Source organism: Nanorana parkeri, unplaced genomic scaffold (genome assembly GCF_000935625.1).
Source record: "Nanorana parkeri isolate BGI_ZX_2015 unplaced genomic scaffold, ASM93562v1 scaffold1164, whole genome shotgun sequence".
Taxonomy (NCBI): domain Eukaryota; kingdom Metazoa; phylum Chordata; class Amphibia; order Anura; family Dicroglossidae; genus Nanorana; species Nanorana parkeri.
This window is the reverse complement of record NW_017307432.1, coordinates 262,160-282,523: the sequence shown is the minus strand read 5'-3', so window position 1 is coordinate 282,523 and position 20,364 is coordinate 262,160. Positions and strand designations below refer to the sequence as shown.

General features: G+C 43.1%; 1 protein-coding gene across 1 annotated transcript in view; it reads right to left on the bottom strand.

Annotated features, from left to right (window-relative positions):
- Window positions 1-2,287: 2,287 nt before the first annotated feature.
- The window catches only part of DNAAF3 (dynein axonemal assembly factor 3), a 214,329-nt gene continuing 196,252 nt past the window's right edge, over window positions 2,288-20,364 (bottom strand). Inside the window, exon 11 of the mRNA XM_018568266.1 lies at window positions 2,288-2,500. Within this exon, the coding sequence (XP_018423768.1) occupies window positions 2,332-2,500 (169 nt within the window). The 3' untranslated portion in view covers window positions 2,288-2,331. The remainder of the gene's footprint in view (window positions 2,501-20,364) is intronic.

Genomic DNA, 20,364 nt, shown 5'->3' with positions numbered 1-20,364 from the left:
GAAAACAGAAATCATTATTTTGCAAGGCCCACTTTAAAGCCTCTCTCTGGATAAAAAAAGAAAACTCCCCTTGCATTGGGACTACTACCGCACTACAAGGGTTACCTGCTCATTTTTGTCTAGGGAGAGTCTTCAAAGCAGTTTTACTTACCTGATCACCGCTCCTGCTGAATCCAAAACCTGTATCCACAGCCTTGTAGTCGAAGGCCCGCTAACATCATCATGTCTAATGCAGAGTTCAGGGTGTTGCAGTAGATGCAAGGATGCCAAGGGACATTCCACAGCTGGAGAGATGGGAGAGAGGTGAGTGCTGACCATCTGGGGATCAGGTAAGTAAAGCTGCTTTAAAGAATCCCCTAGACAAAAATGAACAGTTAACCATTACAGTACTGGAGTAGCCAAACTGCAAGGGGAATTTTTTTTGGCATTCGAAGATAGGCTTTAAAGAAACTGTTTAGTAGATGAACTAAAGTGTATGTCTAACCAAAACTTAGGGACACAGTATTAAAAATCTGACAGGCATTCTAGCCTTCCCATACTCTACTGAAACGTTTTGGCTGGATTTACACTTTAAAGGGTGAGTCTGTCTAAAATCCATTTCTCAATTTTCAGCATGGTGATGTGAAATAACTTTTATTTCACCAAAATGATGGCTCAAAAATTCTTAGTGAAACCATACTTTAGCCATGAAACACATTTAATCATGTTACCAACACTGGCTTATAATTAAAGATAATTTAATGGGCAAAGTTAAGATAAAGTTTAATGTGAACCATACACTAAAAATGCAAGGTCTGTTTTTTTTTATAGAGGGCTCCATCTTGCATGCCAAAACCTTGCACTAGAAAAAACAAAAACATCACTGTAGGTAAAAAGTTAGTTAACACAACTACCTTACCCCAACTTCTGCAGGACCTACAGTTAGCGAAAAATTCAAAATGGCAAAGGATTTGTTATAGGATTCAGGATTGACATACTAGACAAAACAATCCTAATATAATTACAAGAACTTTATTATGACCAAAACAGACTTTTGGTTAAAAAATCATTAATACATGCTTAAAAACAAAAGTAATTTATCATCATATCCGCCATATTTAATCAATGAAGACATTCCCAAACTATGATACGCATTTTCTGTACACTGTCTACTATATTTTATTTGTAAAACCTGTAAAATCTGTAAAACCCTTTTACTGCTGGCCATCAGGAAGTGGAGATATTCTACTAAAACACAATGACCACACAGGTTGATGTGAAAAGGGACTTTTTATAACAATACTATGTTGGTTCAATATGGTGGTCTAAAACATGTAATATGATAAATCACTTTTGTTTTGTAAGCATGTATTCAGTAATTTTTAACCAAAAGTATGTTTTAAATGTAATTAACTTCTTGTAATTTTATTAGAACTGTTTTGTCTGGTATGTAAATTGTAAATCCTGAATGCTATAATCCCTTTGCCATTTTGTGTTTTCTCTAAATAACTAAAGTAATTTGAGATTAGAGTATCTTCAGGGTGTTGTCTGCAGTGCCTAGGCCCAGAAAGAAGATGCATCTGTACTGCATTGGAGTGTGATCTTGTGAGATTTGGAATACTCAGCAATCTCTAAGATTTTGTCTGAAAAAATGGTGACATCACCCTCCACAGTACAGAAGGGTTTTTAAGGAAGTCTATCAACCAATGCTTTTCACCCTACAGATTGTTTTCAGTAATTTAGGGCAGCATTTGGAATAGGGAAGGGGTCCCTACAGTAATTAAGAGGACCATGCTTGCAGTGCAAGGTTCACTTCAATCTTGAATACTTCAATTATATATGGGCAAGAGTTTCCTTAATAGCATATTTGTGTGTGCTGATCTGTGCTCTGGGACTATACAACTTTACATTAAATCTCTTACAATAGAAATAAATGGGCTGCCATTGCCAACCTAAATTCTAGTCACCTTGCTATCTCCGGCTTCAGTTCTTTCTAAAATCACTGAACCAGAACAAACATGTGACAAGCAACGCAAGAACGTATTTTTATTTTTTCTTGTTTTAAGTCTCTATCGAATTAAACCAATAAATGTACAAAAAAGCCAAATGAACTAGCAGTTTTTGAAGGTCATCAGTGGCAGCCTTTTGTTAAAGATTTTCTTGCAAGCTGGCTGAAATAATGACACAAAGAATATCTGGTCTTACTATGCATAAAAAAGAAGTGTCTTTGGTCTATTAGCTGTGCTATATGCAAGTCTTTAAATGTTAAAATATTATTCATCTTATGGGTTTAAAGGAACACATTAGCAAAAAACCTCAACATGTAAGACCAATACCATGCACGTAATACTTTTATAGTCCGTTTTTCTCCTCTACGCAGTCCTCCAAACGTTCAAAAGTAGCAATGTGATCTCTCTTCCAGTCTATGTTTCCAGTAGTTGTGAATCCTGCCTCCTTTGCAACTTTGGTCACTATGGTAACATAGCTTTTTACTTTGTCCACATGCAGATCCAACATGAATCTAAAAATAGAATTGGCCTTTTATAGCAATGCAGAAAGATGGGACCCAAAGAAACAACACCACAAAAATAGTTTATGTAATACCAGCAAACATGTTTTATAATTAAAACTAATCACTTAGAGACAAACATAACAGTTAAGCCTAAAACAATCCACTTCTACAAGGTAGATTAACTGATTGTGGACTGTGGGGGAAAAGGGGAAAGAATAGGAGGATAAAGAGATCATGATTGGATGAAAGGCAGACTGATAGCCATTTGTGAGAGAGGTAAGGGATGGAGGGAGGTAAAGCTGTAACTTAACAGGGTCAGGAAGAATGTGAGGAAAAGCAGAAGCTGATTGCAGGGGGAGGAGGTAGAAGATGAGGGGAACCTGGAGAAGGCCTGAATTGAGGTGTGAAGTTGGCACAAGAAAGATTTATGCTCACTTGTGCCACTGCATAGGACAGACAGGTAAGATGTAGTATTTCAACAAATTGTCCAATTTCTGTTGTTGTTCGTGTTGTTGCTAGACACAGTACTCAGCAATAAACCATATTTGGGGTCATATTATTATTATTATTAGACAGGATTTATATAGTGCCAACAGTTTGCACAGCGCTTTACAATATAAGGAAGACATTACAATTACAATACAATTTCAGACAAGATGGCAAGGAGGGCCCTGCCCCTGAGGGCTTACAGTCTAAAAGGGAGGGGCAAGTGGTACATGAGGCAGTAGCTGTGTGGGGATGAATTGTTTGAGAACGTGATGGTTCAGTGGTTAGTTTGAGGTGGGATAGGCTTCCCTGAAGAGATGAGTCTTAAGGGATCGCCTAAAGGCAATCAGAGTGTGAGATAGATGGACAGGTTGGGGTAAAGAGTTCCAGAGGATGGGAGAGACTCTAGAGAAGTCCTGGAGGTGAGCATGGGAGAAGTTTACGAGGGAGCTAGAAAGCAGGGGGTCTTTGGAAGAGCGGAGGGGATGGTTAGGCTGATACTTTGAGACAAGGTTTAAGATTTATCCAGGAGCAGAGTTGTGGATGGTTTTGTAAGTGGTTGTTAATATTTTTAATTTTATCCATTGGGCTATTGGAAGCCAGTGGAGAGATTGGCAGAGGGGGGTTTCAGACACTGAGCGGTTGGTTAGGTAGATGAGTCTAACAGCAGCATTCATGATAAACTGAAGGGGGATAGCCTGTGTAGAGGAAGGGCAACGAGGAGGGAGTTGCAGTAGTCAAGACGAGAGATAACAAATGAGTGGATGAGTAGCTTTGTGGTTTCATTGGTGAGGAAGGGGCGTATTTTGGAGATGTTACCAAGATGAAGGCGGCAAGATTTGGATAGTGATTGCATGTGGGGAAGAAAGGTGAGGTCTGAGTCAAGGATGACACCTAGCACCTTGGCATGGGGGGAGGGTTGAATAGTTGTGTTATCAATTTCAAGGGAAAAGTTGGGGGAAGGTGCACGGGCGGGAGGAAATATGAAGCGCTCAGTTTTTGAAATACTGAGTTTTAAGAAATGTTGTGACATCAAGACTGATATGTCAGTTCAGTTAGTAGATTAGTGACACGCAAGGACAATGAGGAGGCAAGTTGTGCAGTAGAAAGATACATTTGAGTGTCATTAGCATAGAGATGATATTGGAAGCCATGTGAGGTTATTAACTGACCAAGGGAGGAGGTGTAGATAGAGAAGAGAAGGGGTCCAAGTACAGAGCCTTGGGGGACCCCTACAGAAAGAGGAGAGGAGGAGGAGTTAGATTTGTAGTTAAGACTAAAGGAGCACTTAGATAGCAGAAGGTAGGAGGAGCGAATGGAGTTTTTTTTTTGGAGCAGCGGGTGGTCAACAGTGTCAAAAGCAGCAGAAAGGTCTCATAGTAAGGGTAAGGAGTAGTTGTTTTTTTCAGTTAGTAAGTCATTAAAGAGTTTTAGGAGGGTGGTTTCAGTGGAGTGTAGGGGGCAAAAGCCAGACTGTAAGGGGTAGAATAGGTTATCAGTGAGGTGGCGGCTCAAGCGGTTGTAGATAAGGTGTTCTAGGAGTTTGGAGGTAAATGGGAGTAAGGAGATTGGTCTGAGATTGTTAAGATTTGGGTACTGGGGTGACCAACACATGCTTTAGAGGGGAGGGAAAGATGCCAGTAGAGAGGGAAAGATTGGAAATGTGAGTAAGAGAGTGTAGGATAGCGTAAGAGGGTGACTGAAGTAGTGGGGAGGGAACAGGGTCCAGGGGACAAGTGGTGAGGTGGGTGTCAGAGAAAAGCTTTGAAACCTCCTCTGTGGTGACAGGGTGAAAAGAGGAAAGTAACAAGTGTGGTGGTGGGTCTGGTACATTATTAGGGGAAGGTGACTGGATAGTGGCGATCTGATCCCGAATTGTATCTATTTTGTTTAAATTATTTCGGTTTATTGGATTTTTCAGGTGATATACATAAAACACAATACAATAACAGGGGGTAGATTATCAGTGCAATCAATACATAACAGTATTTAGTGAGTCACTGCCCCGCATGTCAGACAGACACTAACAAGGGGAAAGACAATGACGCGGGTAGGGGGGAAGGAATGGGGGGGGAGACTAGACAGGATGGGGTGAGGAGGGGTGTTTGTGAACTTGCTCTAGGGTTCCATAGATGCTATATATGCAAAGGCTTAAGCGTTATCCCGTTGTGCGCACTCTCACAGTGTATGTTCAGGCTGGGTGTTATCCTGTACGTATAGCTATGTGGCCACAAAAGAAACCGATAAACAATACAGATAAACCTAGGACCCCCAAACGTGATATCCTCTCAGGAGTAGGTACATATCAACTTTTACCAGGGCGAGTCTCGCACCCTCGTTGTCCATCTCAGATCATTTCTCTATGTCAAGCAAGTGGGAACGGTAAGTAGCAGAGTCCTGGAAGGCCAACCAGCACGCCCATTTCTTATAGAATGTAGAGTACGAGTCCTTGGAGGTGTACAATAGTTCCTCCATCAGTTTGATGTTATCCACTTTCCGAAACCAGTCCTGCAGGGAGGGAACCTTAGCAGATCCCCAGCATCTCGGTATGAGAGATTTGGCCGCATTCAACAAGCATGGGACCACGGATTAGAGCTCCACTGAGGTGCCCTCTCCTGCGACTTCAAGAGGAGTCTGAGTTGTCGCCTGCGAGCAAGGGTCTCCGGAGAGAGGTCAGGGAATCCTGGTTAGAATACAGTCTAACCAGGATTGAATATGCTCGTCAGAAAAGAGTGGAACAGGGTCCAGGGGACAAGTGGTGAGGTGGGTGTCAGAGAAAAGCTTTGAAACCTCCTCTGTGGTGACAGGGTGAAAAGAGGAAAGTAACAAGTGTGGTGGTGGGTCTGGTACATTATTAGGGGAAGGTGACTGGATAGTGGCGATCTGATCCCGAATTGTATCTATTTTGTTTAAATTATTTCGGTTTATTGGATTTTTCAGGTGATATACATAAAACACAATACAATAACAGGGGGTAGATTATCAGTGCAATCAATACATAACAGTATTTAGTGAGTCACTGCCCCGCATGTCAGACAGACACTAACAAGGGGAAAGACAATGACGCGGGTAGGGGGGAAGGAATGGGGGGGGAGACTAGACAGGATGGGGTGAGGAGGGGTGTTTGTGAACTTGCTCTAGGGTTCCATAGATGCTATATATGCAAAGGCTTAAGCGTTATCCCGTTGTGCGCACTCTCACAGTGTATGTTCAGGCTGGGTGTTATCCTGTACGTATAGCTATGTGGCCACAAAAGAAACCGATAAACAATACAGATAAACCTAGGACCCCCAAACGTGATATCCTCTCAGGAGTAGGTACATATCAACTTTTACCAGGGCGAGTCTCGCACCCTCGTTGTCCATCTCAGATCATTTCTCTATGTCAAGCAAGTGGGAACGGTAAGTAGCAGAGTCCTGGAAGGCCAACCAGCACGCCCATTTCTTATAGAATGTAGAGTACGAGTCCTTGGAGGTGTACAATAGTTCCTCCATCAGTTTGATGTTATCCACTTTCCGAAACCAGTCCTGCAGGGAGGGAACCTTAGCGGATCCCCAGCATCTCGGTATGAGAGATTTGGCCGCATTCAACAAGCATGGGACCACGGATTAGAGCTCCACTGAGGTGCCCTCTCCTGCGACTTCAAGAGGAGTCTGAGTTGTCGCCTGCGAGCAAGGGTCTCCGGAGAGAGGTCAGGGAATCCTGGTTAGAATACAGTCTAACCAGGATTGAATATGCTCGTCAGAAAAGAGAGCTCTCTCCCAGCCCCCAGGTACAGGTTCGCATACGATGGGGCACAGCAAGTGCCCATCGCTACCCCCTGCACCTGGAGGTAGTGGGTGTCCTTAAAAATGAAAACCTTTTTTAAGACGTATTGCAATAGGTTAATTATAAAGTTGTTATATGCCCATTGTGCTTGAGGTCTTTCACCCAGAAATTCACCAATGGTTTCTATTCCTTTGTGATGTGGAATGCTGTTGTATAGGGCTTCTATGTCCAGAGCCACTAGCCAGCAATTGTCTGAAATCATCATATCTTCCACCAGTTTCAGGAGTTCCACCGTATCCTTCAAATAAGAGGGGAGAGATACTACATGTGGTCGTAGGTAGCCATCCACTATAGTGCTTGCTGGTTCGGACAGGCACCCTATTCCTGAAACGATAGGGCGTCCCGGACGATCTCTTAGACTTTTATGAATTTTTGGTAGAGCATAGAAACAGGATAATTTAGGATGTTTGACTTCTAGATATTCGAGAGTTTGCTTGTTTATCAAATCCTTCATGTATGCCTCATGGATAATCGCCATCAGTTCTATTTGGAAGGTATCAATATCTTGTTTTGTGATTTGTCTGTACCAGGCCGTATTGCTAAGAATATTTTCACACATCTGTTCATATTTTTCACAGTCCATGATTACGATATGTCCCCCTTTATCAGATGGCTTAATTACTAAATCAGTATTTCCTTCCAGTCTTTTTATGGCTTGACTCTGTTCCTTTGTTATATTTATCCTATCCCCATTGGGGACCCGAATGTCTTCAAGGTCTTTGGTTGTCTGTTGTAAGAAGGACCAGATGTTAGGGTTAGCCCGAAGGTGGGGAAACTTGTCTGATTTTTTCTTAAAAGTAATATGTGTTTCCTCCTTTTTTCACATATTCTCTGAGTCTTCATTTGTGTTATTATGTCCTTCTTCCCACAGTTCCATCAGGTCTCTTAAAGCCCTAAAATCTCTGATGGTATAGCCTTTCCATCTCTCTAGATCTTGTTTGATTGATTGCTGAGGTTGTGGTTTATCGTAAAGTACCTTGAACATCAGGTTCCTTGCGAAGAGATGGAGGTCCTTAATGACTTCAAAGACCTCCATATTTTCGGTAGGACAGAAGTGAAGTCCCAATTTTAGGACTTCTTCTTCCGTCTTAGAGATCTGATGGCTGGAAAGGTTAATTATTTCAAACATTCTTCGGGCCCCCTGGTAGTATGAAGGAGTCCAGGTTCCCCGTTCTTTTTTGTTCTGATCTTGGCGTGGTTCTAAAAAAGGCTGTGAATTAAGAGAGGGACCTGGGAGGCTCAGAGAGCTTGATGGGTCTCTTAAATCTCCGTCCTTCCTTATTCTTCCTTCCCCTTCACAAAGAGTTCTCTGGTATAATACATCCATCATTGGAAAAGATTTCACTTTTGTTTGTTCCCCCATATCTGACTTGTCGGTCTTGCGCCTAATGTCTGTGGTTGCTCCCCACTTGTCCAGTTCGGTCTATCCGAAGTGTCTGATCCTCCAGCATCCCTATATCGTGATCTATTTGTAATAGTCTGGGGGCCTCCCTTTCTTTTGTTTCTTGTTCTATTTTGTGGCCATTCTTCCCTATTTTGCATTTTATTATACCTCTGTTTCCAAAGTCTATATGGATAAGAAGCTCGGTAGGACAACAGATGACAATTATTATACATATGCCCTACTCCCTCTATCCAACAGTGAAACCAAAATAGAACCACATGAATACCCAATCGGGTCTTTTTCCAATATATATCACCTATGGTAGCCTCCCGGTGAGGCCGGCTGGATGATTGGATGCCATCTCTCCCTATATAACCCTGGGATCCCGATTGTGACACAGAGGAGATCGTGGAGGTGGTTCTTGGATTCATCCGACTTCCGCTCTCTCGACCCTCCAAGTGCCTCCCTTGCCTCACAGACTAACCCTGCATGGTAAGTACCCGACAATTAAATTGAAGGAGATTGACGACATGTAACAATTGTTAAAAATAGATCATATATGCAAACGTAACAGTGCCTATTTAGAGATGTCTTTGACCATAAACCAATGTATACCTCAACAAAGAATTTTCTTTACTAATAGATCCATTTGTTTTGGGTCCCCTGATGAAGCCACTGGCAAAACGCGTCGGGACCTATTAAGCTAAGCCCTCAAAGGGGCAATTGTAAATCTGTCAAACTTGTGATTAATGTCATGCTTTATACCTTGAACAATCTGGATCACATTAAGATGTATGTACTAAATTAATGCCTATACAAGCAAATCCCATGCAGGTTTTTGCTAGATACATGAAATACTCTGTTATGTGAGATATATGAAATGCATATTTTTTTATATTATACAAAATAAAAATGTATTATATATTTTAGCACATCTTTCTTGGCTATATAAGTGCACCCCTCCAGAAACCCTATCTTTTTTGCTTTTTATTAATAATGTATTAATCCAGGGGGAGAGGTGTCAATTAGGAGCCCACAGGGAGGTAACCCACGATTTATAAATTAGATAGCTCTAGATCGGCTTCACCACTCTCATATTCTACCCTCCGGAAGGTCAAAAAAAGTCTAAGGCACTTTCAACTGGTAGGCATATGGCGCCTGTTGCACCCTAAAGAACGCGACTATACCTTCTACTCCACTCCCCATGGCTCGTATTCTAGAATAGACCTATTGTGTGCCAGTGATATGGAGGGCATCCGTTGGTGTCATTTCATTCTCAGACCACGCCCCGATATCCCTGACCCTTGACTTGATTCCAACGGAGAGTGGTACTTGGAACTGGTGCTTGAACGACTCCATCCTCCAGGACCCCAACCTGGTAGAGGAGATTAAAGCTCACCTGGTCACTTATTTTACTTGTAATCACACCGAGGAGTTCGATCCCATAATCCTCTGGGAGGCCCACAAGGCCTACATTAGGGGCTCGTTTATTAAAATAGGTGCGAGACTTAAACAGCGTACCGCCAAGATAGAAGCTCTACATATCTTGCCTGGAGTCGGTACACAAACAGTCCATGGCCAGGTCTGTCCTTGGGGAACTGACAGGTCTCTGAGAACAACTACAATCGCTTTGTCTAGCCAAGGCCAAGGGTATGTTAACTAGAAGTAAAAGGATCTTCTATGAGCTGGGCGACAAATGTGGCAGGCGATTGGTCAGGGCACTGCGGACGCAGAGAGCCCAGTCATTTATATCCGGGATACTGTCCCCCTCAGGTCGGAAGGTGAGCAAGACTACTGATATAGCTGGGGCTTTTAAAGAGTACTATGCTTCCCTCTATAACCTCCACGGCCAAACTACATTGCGGGCCGAGTCGGACATATAGAACCAGGATCTCAGGTTACTTAGCTGAATCCGAGATGCCGGGAATCCCTGAGGAAGCAGTGCGCTCCATGGAGATACCTTTTACTGATATGGAACTAACTGAAGCCCTGAGAAGGACTAAAACCGGTAAAGCACCAGGGCCAGATGATCTCTCTTTATCCTACTATAAGGCGTTCCTGGAGATCCTTTCACCCCATTTCTTGAAGGGCTACAATGCAGTTGGCAGGGGGGGTTGTTCCCCACAGACTCGTTGAGAGCCCATGTCACTCTCATCCCAAAACCGGAGAAAGATCCTCTGCTCTGCTCGAATTATAGGCCTATTTCGCTGCTCATCTCTGGCCTGAAACTTTTCACGAAAATGTTGATGTCACACCTGGCCCCTCATTTACAGGACATCATTCATCTAGATCAGATAAGATTGATGCCATCTAGGGAAGCTTGGGACAATGTAACACGGGTACTAGATGTCATACATGCGTCCTCCACCCGGTCGGGACCTCTTATGCTTCTCTCTACAGATGTAAAGAAGGCCTTCGACCGAGTCGATTGGACGTTCATGGAACGGACGCTCCGGGCATTGGGCGAGGTGATGATGTCGTGGATAATGGCGATCTACTCAATACCGATGGCACAGGTCTGGGTTCTATGGCTTTCTATCAGACGCCTTCGCTATATCAAACGGCACACGCAGGGATGCCCGCTGTCACCCTTGATCTTCATTCTAACCCTTTCTCCTCAGAGTCAGAGCTAACTGTCATTTTTCGGGAGTGGACTTAGGTGTTGGGGGGGGGGTAGGCATAAGGTAGGGGCTTTTGCTGATGACCTACTGTTCTTCCTTACAAACCCTAGTGTCTCCCTCACTTCGGGAGCACGGCAGCCAGCCTGTTGGCTAAAATTTTAGATAGCATTTTGGCATCTAAATTAAGTAATGATATCGGGCGGTAGGAGCCTGGGTGAAGTGGGTCTTTGCCTTTCTTGTGGATTAAGCGAATGTAGGCATCATTAAATGTGGGAGGGGGGTAATCACAATTGTAAAAAATATCCTGATAAAGGGTCCCCAATACTGGAGAAATATCGGATGACAATAGGCGGTAAAATTCAGCGGAAAAACCATCGGGCCCCGGGGCCTTGGAACAGGGAGAATGTTTGATGACTTCCATGATTTCTAATGGCGTTATGTCGCTGTTGAAGGTGGCAAGGTCATCCTCGTTCAGGGATGGTAGGGAGATGGAGTCTAGGAAGGAGGAGCCTGATGCCTCGTCCCCTTGATTCTGTTTATAAAGGTTTTGATAGAAAGTACTAAGAGGTCTAGATCTTTGGGTGATCTAAGGAGTTGTTCGAGTTGGTGGAGCCAATGGTCACAGTCTTGTTTAGCCGATAACCAAGAGGCTCTAGTGGTGGGTGTGGGGTTATGTTTGTAAGCTACATAGGTTCGTCTGGCTGCCGTGGTAGCTTCCATATATCTACTCCTGACCAAGAAGTTGCAAAAGCAAGTATCCTGCCCCGTAAAACCGCCTTAGCAGTTTCCCAGAACAAGGCAGGATCAGATAAATGTTCAGAGTTGTTGGAAGCATACTCATGCCATCATTGTTTGAGTTTACCTTGAAAGGTGTCATCGTGGGACAGGTAGGAGGGAAACCGCCAAATAGTGGGATGAGTAGGCGACCCAATATTTTTAACCGTCAGTCGAATAGGAGCATGGTCCGAGATGACTAGGTCCTCGACTGTAGCTGATACCAAGTGAGCCACAAAAAATAAGTCTATGCGTGATAATGTGTTGTGGGCATACGAAAAGTGTGTCCAGGGGATGTTAGTACCTACATAGATCCAATAGTCTTGTGGTTTCAATCCAAGTAGATAGGTGGACATCCTGAGGACTGTTTGGCGTGTGAGAGGATGGTGTTTCTTGGGAGTGATCTTCTTGGGAAGACGGCACCGCACTGAAATCTCCCCAAATCAGGAGAAGTCAGTCAGATTGGCAGGAGGAGAGACGCATGCTGAGGTCATCAAGGAATGGCTTGTTGCCCGTATTGGGGCCATAGACGATCCAGAGTCTGTGATCCCAATTGGAGTGTCAGGAAGGACCATCTACCGGAGTCATCATCGCATCGATGATCAATGACAGTGTGAGGTAAAGATTTGTTGAAGAGTGTGATGACCCCAGCCGAGCGGCCAGATGCCAGAGCACCAATGGCAGTGCCGACCCAGGATTGGTGCATGCGGAAGATGTCTGCCGCTTTGAGATGCGTTTCCTGAAGGAGTGCAATGTCCACTTTCAGCCGTTTAAGGTGATGAAGAATCCGTCGTCTTTTGTTGGGTGACTTTAATCCCCTAAACGTCCCCCGTGACAATATTCAGGGTGGATCCCATAGTTCCAGCGGAACAGCAGGAGATGCAGAAGTGAATGAGTATGCAAAATGGAGAGGTAAACTTTTGGGTGTCCCAGTGCACCTGAAGTGACCATACATTCTATTCCAATGAGATAGAAGGCCGTTGGGTGAGAACTTGTAGGCCTTACAGAGGTAAATAGCGGGAAGAAACAGGCCCTCAAGATGAAAATCACAATGGAGGCTCAGGTGGCTGCAAACTTGAGCAAACAAGAACATTACACAAACAAAAATAACGAAAAAACCATCCATGAATGCGTACTTCCTTTTTTGCTAATGCAAACAGTCATAAGCTCACTGCAGGTGGGGAATAACGTGACACCCACAAAGCCAGACAGCAATCAAGAGTGGCCAAATGGAGGAGAGAGATGGCTCCGTCCCGTCCCTCTGTGCTGGGCAAAGCACACATCTCCATCAATGTGTGGCAGTAGTTTTAGAAACAATCAAAACAAAAAAAACAGTATAATCCGAGCAAAGAGTGGTTTGTATACGGACCACCCCAAGTGCGGCATAGCACCATCTAGTAAGGAGACAGACCCCAGTCAACCAGTGGCCTCTCACACTTTGTTCTTCCTGGGTGAGCTTTTGATTGGGGAAGAAGATGTTGGTTCTTCCCAGGAATCCAGAAATCTTTGAGCATGGCGGCTGATGTGAAACTCCATGTTTTACTGTCATTGGTAGAGAAGCAATGAATAAAAATAAAATCTGCGCTAGTTAGGAAACTATTAGGCTAGAACGAAAATAAATGGTTAAAAGCTGCCAGACAAAGGGTTAATAAACCCTAAATGATGTGGAATAGGTTTACAGCGCTAAATAACCTCCTCGGTAAAACACGTGACTAAAAAATCTTAGTAATCATTAATAAAGTGTCAAAGTGAAAGAGATACATAGTGACCCAATAAATATCAATAAATCCGCTGAAAGTGAGAAACTAAGAATAGTTTGTAAAACAAACCAGATACAATACTTAAGAGTGGTTGAAAACAAACAAAAAAGCCTCCTTTAGCCGGTTACTGTTAGCTTAAACAAACGGCTGTGCACTCACCGCACTGACTAATTGCCAGAGTTCATAGGTCTGCACGGCTTTGTAGATTGAATATAAATCGAAGTTTTCAAGTCTTTAAAGACTATTTAAATAGCCGTCCATGCTGAGATGAAACAGTCACTGACTGTTGAATGTTTTGTTTCAATACAAAAAACTTGAAGCCATTTTTTTTAAAAACATTGGTTCATTTAAAAAAAAGACAAAATACTAGATCCTCTTTTGCCCAATAAACCGCAAATTATATATAGGAGAGCCCCTATAGTTAAAACTAGACTGGCCAGGAATGTGTTGGACCCTCCAAAATGCAAAGTCTCCTTCTTTGAAGGGAAAGGTTTTTATCCTTGTAAAAAATGTGTTAGGGTGCCCACACACCTTACTATAATCGCGGGAAATCCCGCAATCGTACAATTATCATAAGGTGTGTGGAAGCCGTGCGACCTCTACAACTGTAAGGTCGCACAACTTTAAACTTACGAACATGTTCGAAAACCCGCCGAGCATCGTACGATGTTTGGCGGGTGTGTCGCATGTTCGTAAGATTAAAGCCGGACGGGCCGGTGTGAGCAAGCGCACACTGCACGTTCGGCATTGCGGTCATCCGAAGCCCGCCCCTCAGGGGGCGTGGCTTGCGATCATCGCAAGTACAATCTGCCTATCCAAGATAGGCAGATCGTAAGTTTTTTTAATTACCTTACAACCATCGCAAGACAAAATTCTTGCGATGGTTGTAAGGTGTGTGCCCAGCATTAGTTGCAGGGCTACAAACACAAGGAAAAAAGTTACTTTGTTTAAATCAAATGTTAATAACAAATAATATAATAAGTATTGTATCTGGTTTGTTTCACAAACTCTATTCTTAGTTTCTCACTTTCAGCGGATTTATTGATATTTATTGTGTCACTATGTATCTCTTTCACTTCGTTTTGACACTTTATTAATGGTTTTCCTAATAGATTCCCCACTAGTGGATAGCTCATGGTATGTGATATACATGATATATTTAAACACTGTTTTTATGTTTTCATTCAACACATTTTATATATCGGTTTCACATTTAACCTTTTATTCCTAATAACGTATATGTTTCAACATCGATTATACGTGTATTATTGAACACATTTATACATCCACTTCACTTAAATTTTTCTTACTAAGATTTTTCAGTCACGTGTTTTACCGAGGAGGTTATTTAGCGCTGTACACCTATTCCACATTGGTAGAGAAGAGTAGCACCGCAGGGTACTGTAGAGCAAACTTAATGCGTTTGTGTACCAGGGTCTAGCATACACCATGAAAAGATTTTCTAATTTTAGTGGTTTCGGCAGAGTAATCCACGAATAGGAGTAGTCTGAGGCCATCCACCACTAGGTTGCGTTGTGCACGGTACGCTTGAAAGAGAGAGTTTGCTTATCGTAGTGGTCCAGATAGCGCACTATAACTGGTCTTGGTTTATTGCCATCCCTGGGTGGGCCCAATCTCTGTGCCCTTTCCACCCTGCAGGAATCAGGGAGGCCCATGGCTTTAGGTATAATGGTGGAGAAATAATGGCAAAGATCAATCGATTTCACTGACTCTGGAATGCCAATAACTCTTCGATTGTTATAGCGTGATCGACTTTCTAAGTCGTCCACCTTATCTTGCAAAGCATGCAGTTGTTTAGTAATAGAGGTGGTAGTGTGTTGCATGTCAGCAGCATGATCCTCTAGATCAACCAGGGTAGCATTTAGTTTGCCCAAATTAATTTGTAAAGAGTCTGCAATAATGGCAGTCATATCAGCTTTCAGTCATTTAGAGACTTCAGATGCAATCTGCCTGTAATCGAAGGCTGGGTGTGCGGCTGTGACCTGCAGTGACTCACCCTCAGCAGCCTCGTGCGTCCTCCTGCTGCATGTCCTCGGATGCCATATTGGAGGTGGCAGTGCTGTCTGAGGCAGGATTCATGAGCGCCCTGCGGGCTTTCGGCTGCCTGTCGAGATAGCGCTCCATATCCGGGAGTGTATCAGGGCTGCACCGGCTGTCAGCGGCGATCGGAAGGTGCTCCGGGAGGTAGACTGACCGAGGTAACAGGATGGAGCTTGGGGCCGTTCGTCTACTGCATTAGGCGTCAGAACCGGAAGTCAAATTATCCAGTTAATTGTTTTTAAAATAATCTGGATGTATTCCTAAATGCACAGAATATTACTGGATATTGAGTTATTATATATTAAGCATCAGAGATTCTTGATCCAGGGAATATACGATTGCCTTATGGGATCAGGAAGGATTGTTTTCCCCCTGAGCAAATTGAACCAAGCTTTATAGGGTTTTTTTTGCTTTCCTCTGGATCAACAGTGGGTAATTGTGGGCATAGCGCTCTGTTTAGGCTTTTCTTTTTTTTTTTTCATATCTCTATAGGTTGAACTCGATAGACATGTGTCTTTTTTCAACCTAACTATGTAACTAAGTAAACAGACTATGTGAACAACTGTTGTTACCTCAACAGATAACCAGATTTACACTGTAAAGTATATAGATTGTCAGGTTCTCACCCAGCTTAGAGTGTATGAGATGTAGATACACACACACTAAATTGTCAAAAGTATTGGGGCACCCCTCCAAATCATTGGATTCAGGTGTTCCAATCATCTCCATGGCCACAGGTATATAAAATCAAGCACCTAGGCATGCAGACTGCTTCTACACACACCTGTGCAATAAGTCAATGCGTGAAATTTCCTTGCTACTAAATATTCAACGGTCAACTGTTAGAGGTATTACAACAAAGTGGAACCAGGGCCATCTTTAATATTAATTGGGCCATGGGCAAGATTTTGCTGATGGGCCCCCACTACCTTCCCAGCTCCATCACTTTCGACCCAGACCCCATATCCACCTACATCCCCTTCCCCTGAAAAGAAACAAAAAAATAAATACACATTTCTATGCAATGAACTCTGGACTCTGCACCGCAATGGACTCGGGACTCTGCAACGCAATGGACTCGGGACTCTGCAACGCAATGGACTCGGGACTCTGCAACGCAATGGACTCGGGACTCTGCAACGCAATGGACTCGGGACTCTGCAACGCAATGGACTCGGGACTCTGCAACGCAATGGACTCGGGACTCTGCAACGCAATGGACTCGGGACTCTGCAACGCAATGGACTCGGGACTCTGCAACGCAATGGACTCGGGACTCTGCAACGCAATGCAATAAACCAAGGACTCTGCACTGCAATGGACTCTGTAACATAATAAACTCAGGACTCTGCCACACAGTAAAATCAGGACTCTGCAACACAGTAAAATCAGGACTCTGCAATCATGATGAGCCGAACACCCCCATGCAAGCTATTGGCCATAAAAAGTGTATGGGGATTCGGGTACTGCCGTGGGGGACATAACTCAATGAAAAAACACCTTTAAAAAATTGTTTTTAAAAGGAGCAGTGATTTAACATCACTTAACCACTTGAAGTCTGCAGTGTTTTAACCCCCTTCCCATCCAGGCCATTTTTCAGTATTCAGCGCTGCGGTACTTTGACTGACATTTATTCCGTCATGCAACGCTGTACTGAAATGAATTGTATACCATTTTATGGGGACAGATAGAGCTTTCTTTTGGTGGTATTTAATCACCTCTGGGGTTTTTATTTTTTACTATATTAAGGGGAAAAAAACCTGTTTCCCCTATATTAAATGATAAAATGTATTACCCAATTTTTTGGTAAAATATAAAAGACGGGGTCAGGTAGGGTAAAAAGACACCAAGCATGTCAAGCCTTAAAATTGCGTGCACGCGCGAAACGGCAAAAAACTATAATACCCAAAATTGGCCATAGGCGAAGCTTTAAAAGCTTTTACAGCTCATCAGTTTAGTGTTATCAGAGATTGATGGCCCTAAAATTATTGATCTCACTGCGACGTTCGCGCCGATATGTAACGCGTGTAGCGCAACTGTCGTTTTCGCGCGCTGGTGCACCGGACGCGTATTTACATTTATATGTAAGTAAACGTGGGGGTGGGGAACTTAAACATTTTGGGTTTTTTTTAAAGCTTTTTTTATATGTGACTTATTTTTTTTACTCTTATGTTTTTTTACACTTAATGTCATTGCTATTACATAGTTTACACACGATCGGCAGGCTATAGAGCTGCCGATCGTGTATATGTGAAACAGCCGGTAACGGCTCTTTACATTAGATGTTTTTATTCTGCACGTGGGGCGCACGCGAGCAGAAAAAAAATGCCGTCTGGACTGGAGATGGCAACCCGCCAATGCGACTGCCGTCCGCCCGTTTTTTTGCAACCGGCAACTGGTTAAAGGGTAACAATGAAAATTAAAAATTCCTTTAAATATTGTGCATGTGGGGTCCCTTGAAACTGCCTGTAAAGTGGAGCATCTGTACAATGTATAGAACCTGCTGGAGCAAAACTGACATTGCTAAAGAAAAATTTTTTTTTTAAAGCGTGCGGTTCCCCCTCCAGGTCTGGTAAGAATGTTAGGAGGGACCCCATTAAAAAAAAAAAAGTGTGTGGGGTTCCCCCTTAAAGTCATACCAGGCCCTTAAGGTCTGGTAGGAATTTTGAGGAACCCACCCCCCAAAAAAACGTGGGGTCCCCCTAAAATTCCCAACTAGACCCTTGATCCGAGCACAGGCCTAACAGGGCAGGAAAGAGGGGGAGCAAGTGCCCCCCCTCCCTGCAATACCAGGCCACATGCTCTCCGAACTGGGAAGGTGCTTTTCAGGGGTCGCCCCTGGAAAAGCATCTTGTCCCCATGCTGATGAGGATAAGGGCCTCTTCCCCACAAGCCCTGGGGCGTTGGTTGTGGGGGTGCAGGCAGAGGGCTTATTCACATCAGGGTATCCCTTTAATAAAGTAGCACCCAGAAGCGCCCCCTTTGTGAATGAGTAAGGGGTACCCCTACCCATTCACTAAAGGATTAAAATAAATGTAAAAAGTTCAGACTTTCATCAAAAATCCTTTATTTGAAAAAAAAACACAAAAGGATTTTTGACAAGTCCTATATTTAAAAAAAAAAAACACAACTGCAATAAATATAAATAATAATTTAAAAAAAGATGACAACCGCTGTCCCGTCCGCTGCGACGAACACCCGCTGCAGAATGGCATTTTGACAGATGCCGGCAACTTATAAACAATTAGGCGGAGCTAGCAGTGACAGCTAGCTCCATCCAACTGTTTACAGTTGTAACAGGTGAGCCATGATTGGGCAGAACCATCATGACTTTGCCCAATCATGGCTCTCACAGTTCTCTGTCCCCTGATTGGGCAAAGTCTTCCAGGAGCAAAGCTTTAGCCAATTAGGGCTTTACAAAGCACATTGCTGCATGGGGTGCACTGATAGTTTGTGTGTTCGGCGAAAACACAAACTAGCGATGTTCGAGTCGAACTCACGTTCGGCTCGAACATCGAACCCATCCCTATGTTGAAAATGCAGTGCACCATGCAGCAAGTGTTCAGGGACATACAACGCAAATGCAATTTTACTAATTTAACAACATATTGCTACATTTGTTCTGTACTACTTGATAAAATCATACAATAAGATTTCAATTAAAAGTCTTATTTTATAATTTATCAAGCAGTAGAGAACAAATATACCAGTACGTGGTTATATTAGTAAAATCTGTATTGCATTTACATTGCATGTCCTCAAGCAATTACTTGCGTGGTGCATTGCATTATCAAATGCCTCTATATATATATTATAAGTAGAATGCATATGTTGGAAATGCAGTACACTGTGCAGCAATTGTGCAGGGGCATGCAATGTAAATTACATGGATATATTAGTAAAATATGTTTTGCATTTACACTGCGTATCACTGAACACTTGCTGCAAGGTGTGCTGAATAAACTGCATTAATAAAACCTGCTTTGCTTTTATACTTTATTAGTGCAAATGAACATTAGTCAATCACTGAATCACTGCAGATCACTGAACATCCTCCATTGTTAGTAAGCACCATCAAACTAGTAACTGGGGGCTTGCAAAAAATATTAGTGGGAGTAATCATAAAAGTACAAAGTGTCGCAGTACAGATGAGTGACGTCACACTGCAAGATCAGAAAAGGATGATGTAACAAGATCTTATGTGGCTTCTATTAAAATGGGAGTTTTTCAGGGGTTGGGCTTGGCCTCTTAGTTCCAGTGAAGGGAACTCTTAAGGCATCAGCATACCAAGACATTTTGGACAATTTCAAGCTCCCAACTTTGTGGGAACAGTTTGGGGATGGCCATTTCCTGTTCCAACATGACTGCGGACCAGTGCACAAAGCAAGGCCCATAAAGACATGGATGAGCGTGTTTGGGGTGGAGGAACTTAACTGGCCTGCACAGAGTCCTGACCTCAACCTGATAGAACACCTTTGGGAAGAATTAGAGCGGAGACTGCGAGCCAGGCCTTCTCGTCCAACATCAGTACCTGACCTCACAAATGCACTTCTAGAAGAATGGTCAAACATTCCCATAGACAAACTCCTAAACCTTGTGGACAGCCTTCCCAGAAGCTGTTATAGCTGCAAAGGGCGGGCCAACTCAATATTGAACCCTACGGACTAAGACTGGGATGCCATTAAAGTTCATGTGTATATGTATATAAAATTCTGTAAATGTATATAAAAAACTAGAGGCCACCACCTAAAATTGGTGGAAAAAAATTTCCAGCACAAGGGGCGAAGGGGGTTCGTCACAGTAAGATCAGTTAGGGTCTGGAACTCACTGCCACAGGCAGTTATTTCAGCAAATAATGTGGAATTGTTCAAGAAACTTTTGGACGATTTCTTAAGGGACCATAATATACAGGGGTACAGGTACTCCTAGAATGAGATCCTAACAGGTTGGACTTGATGG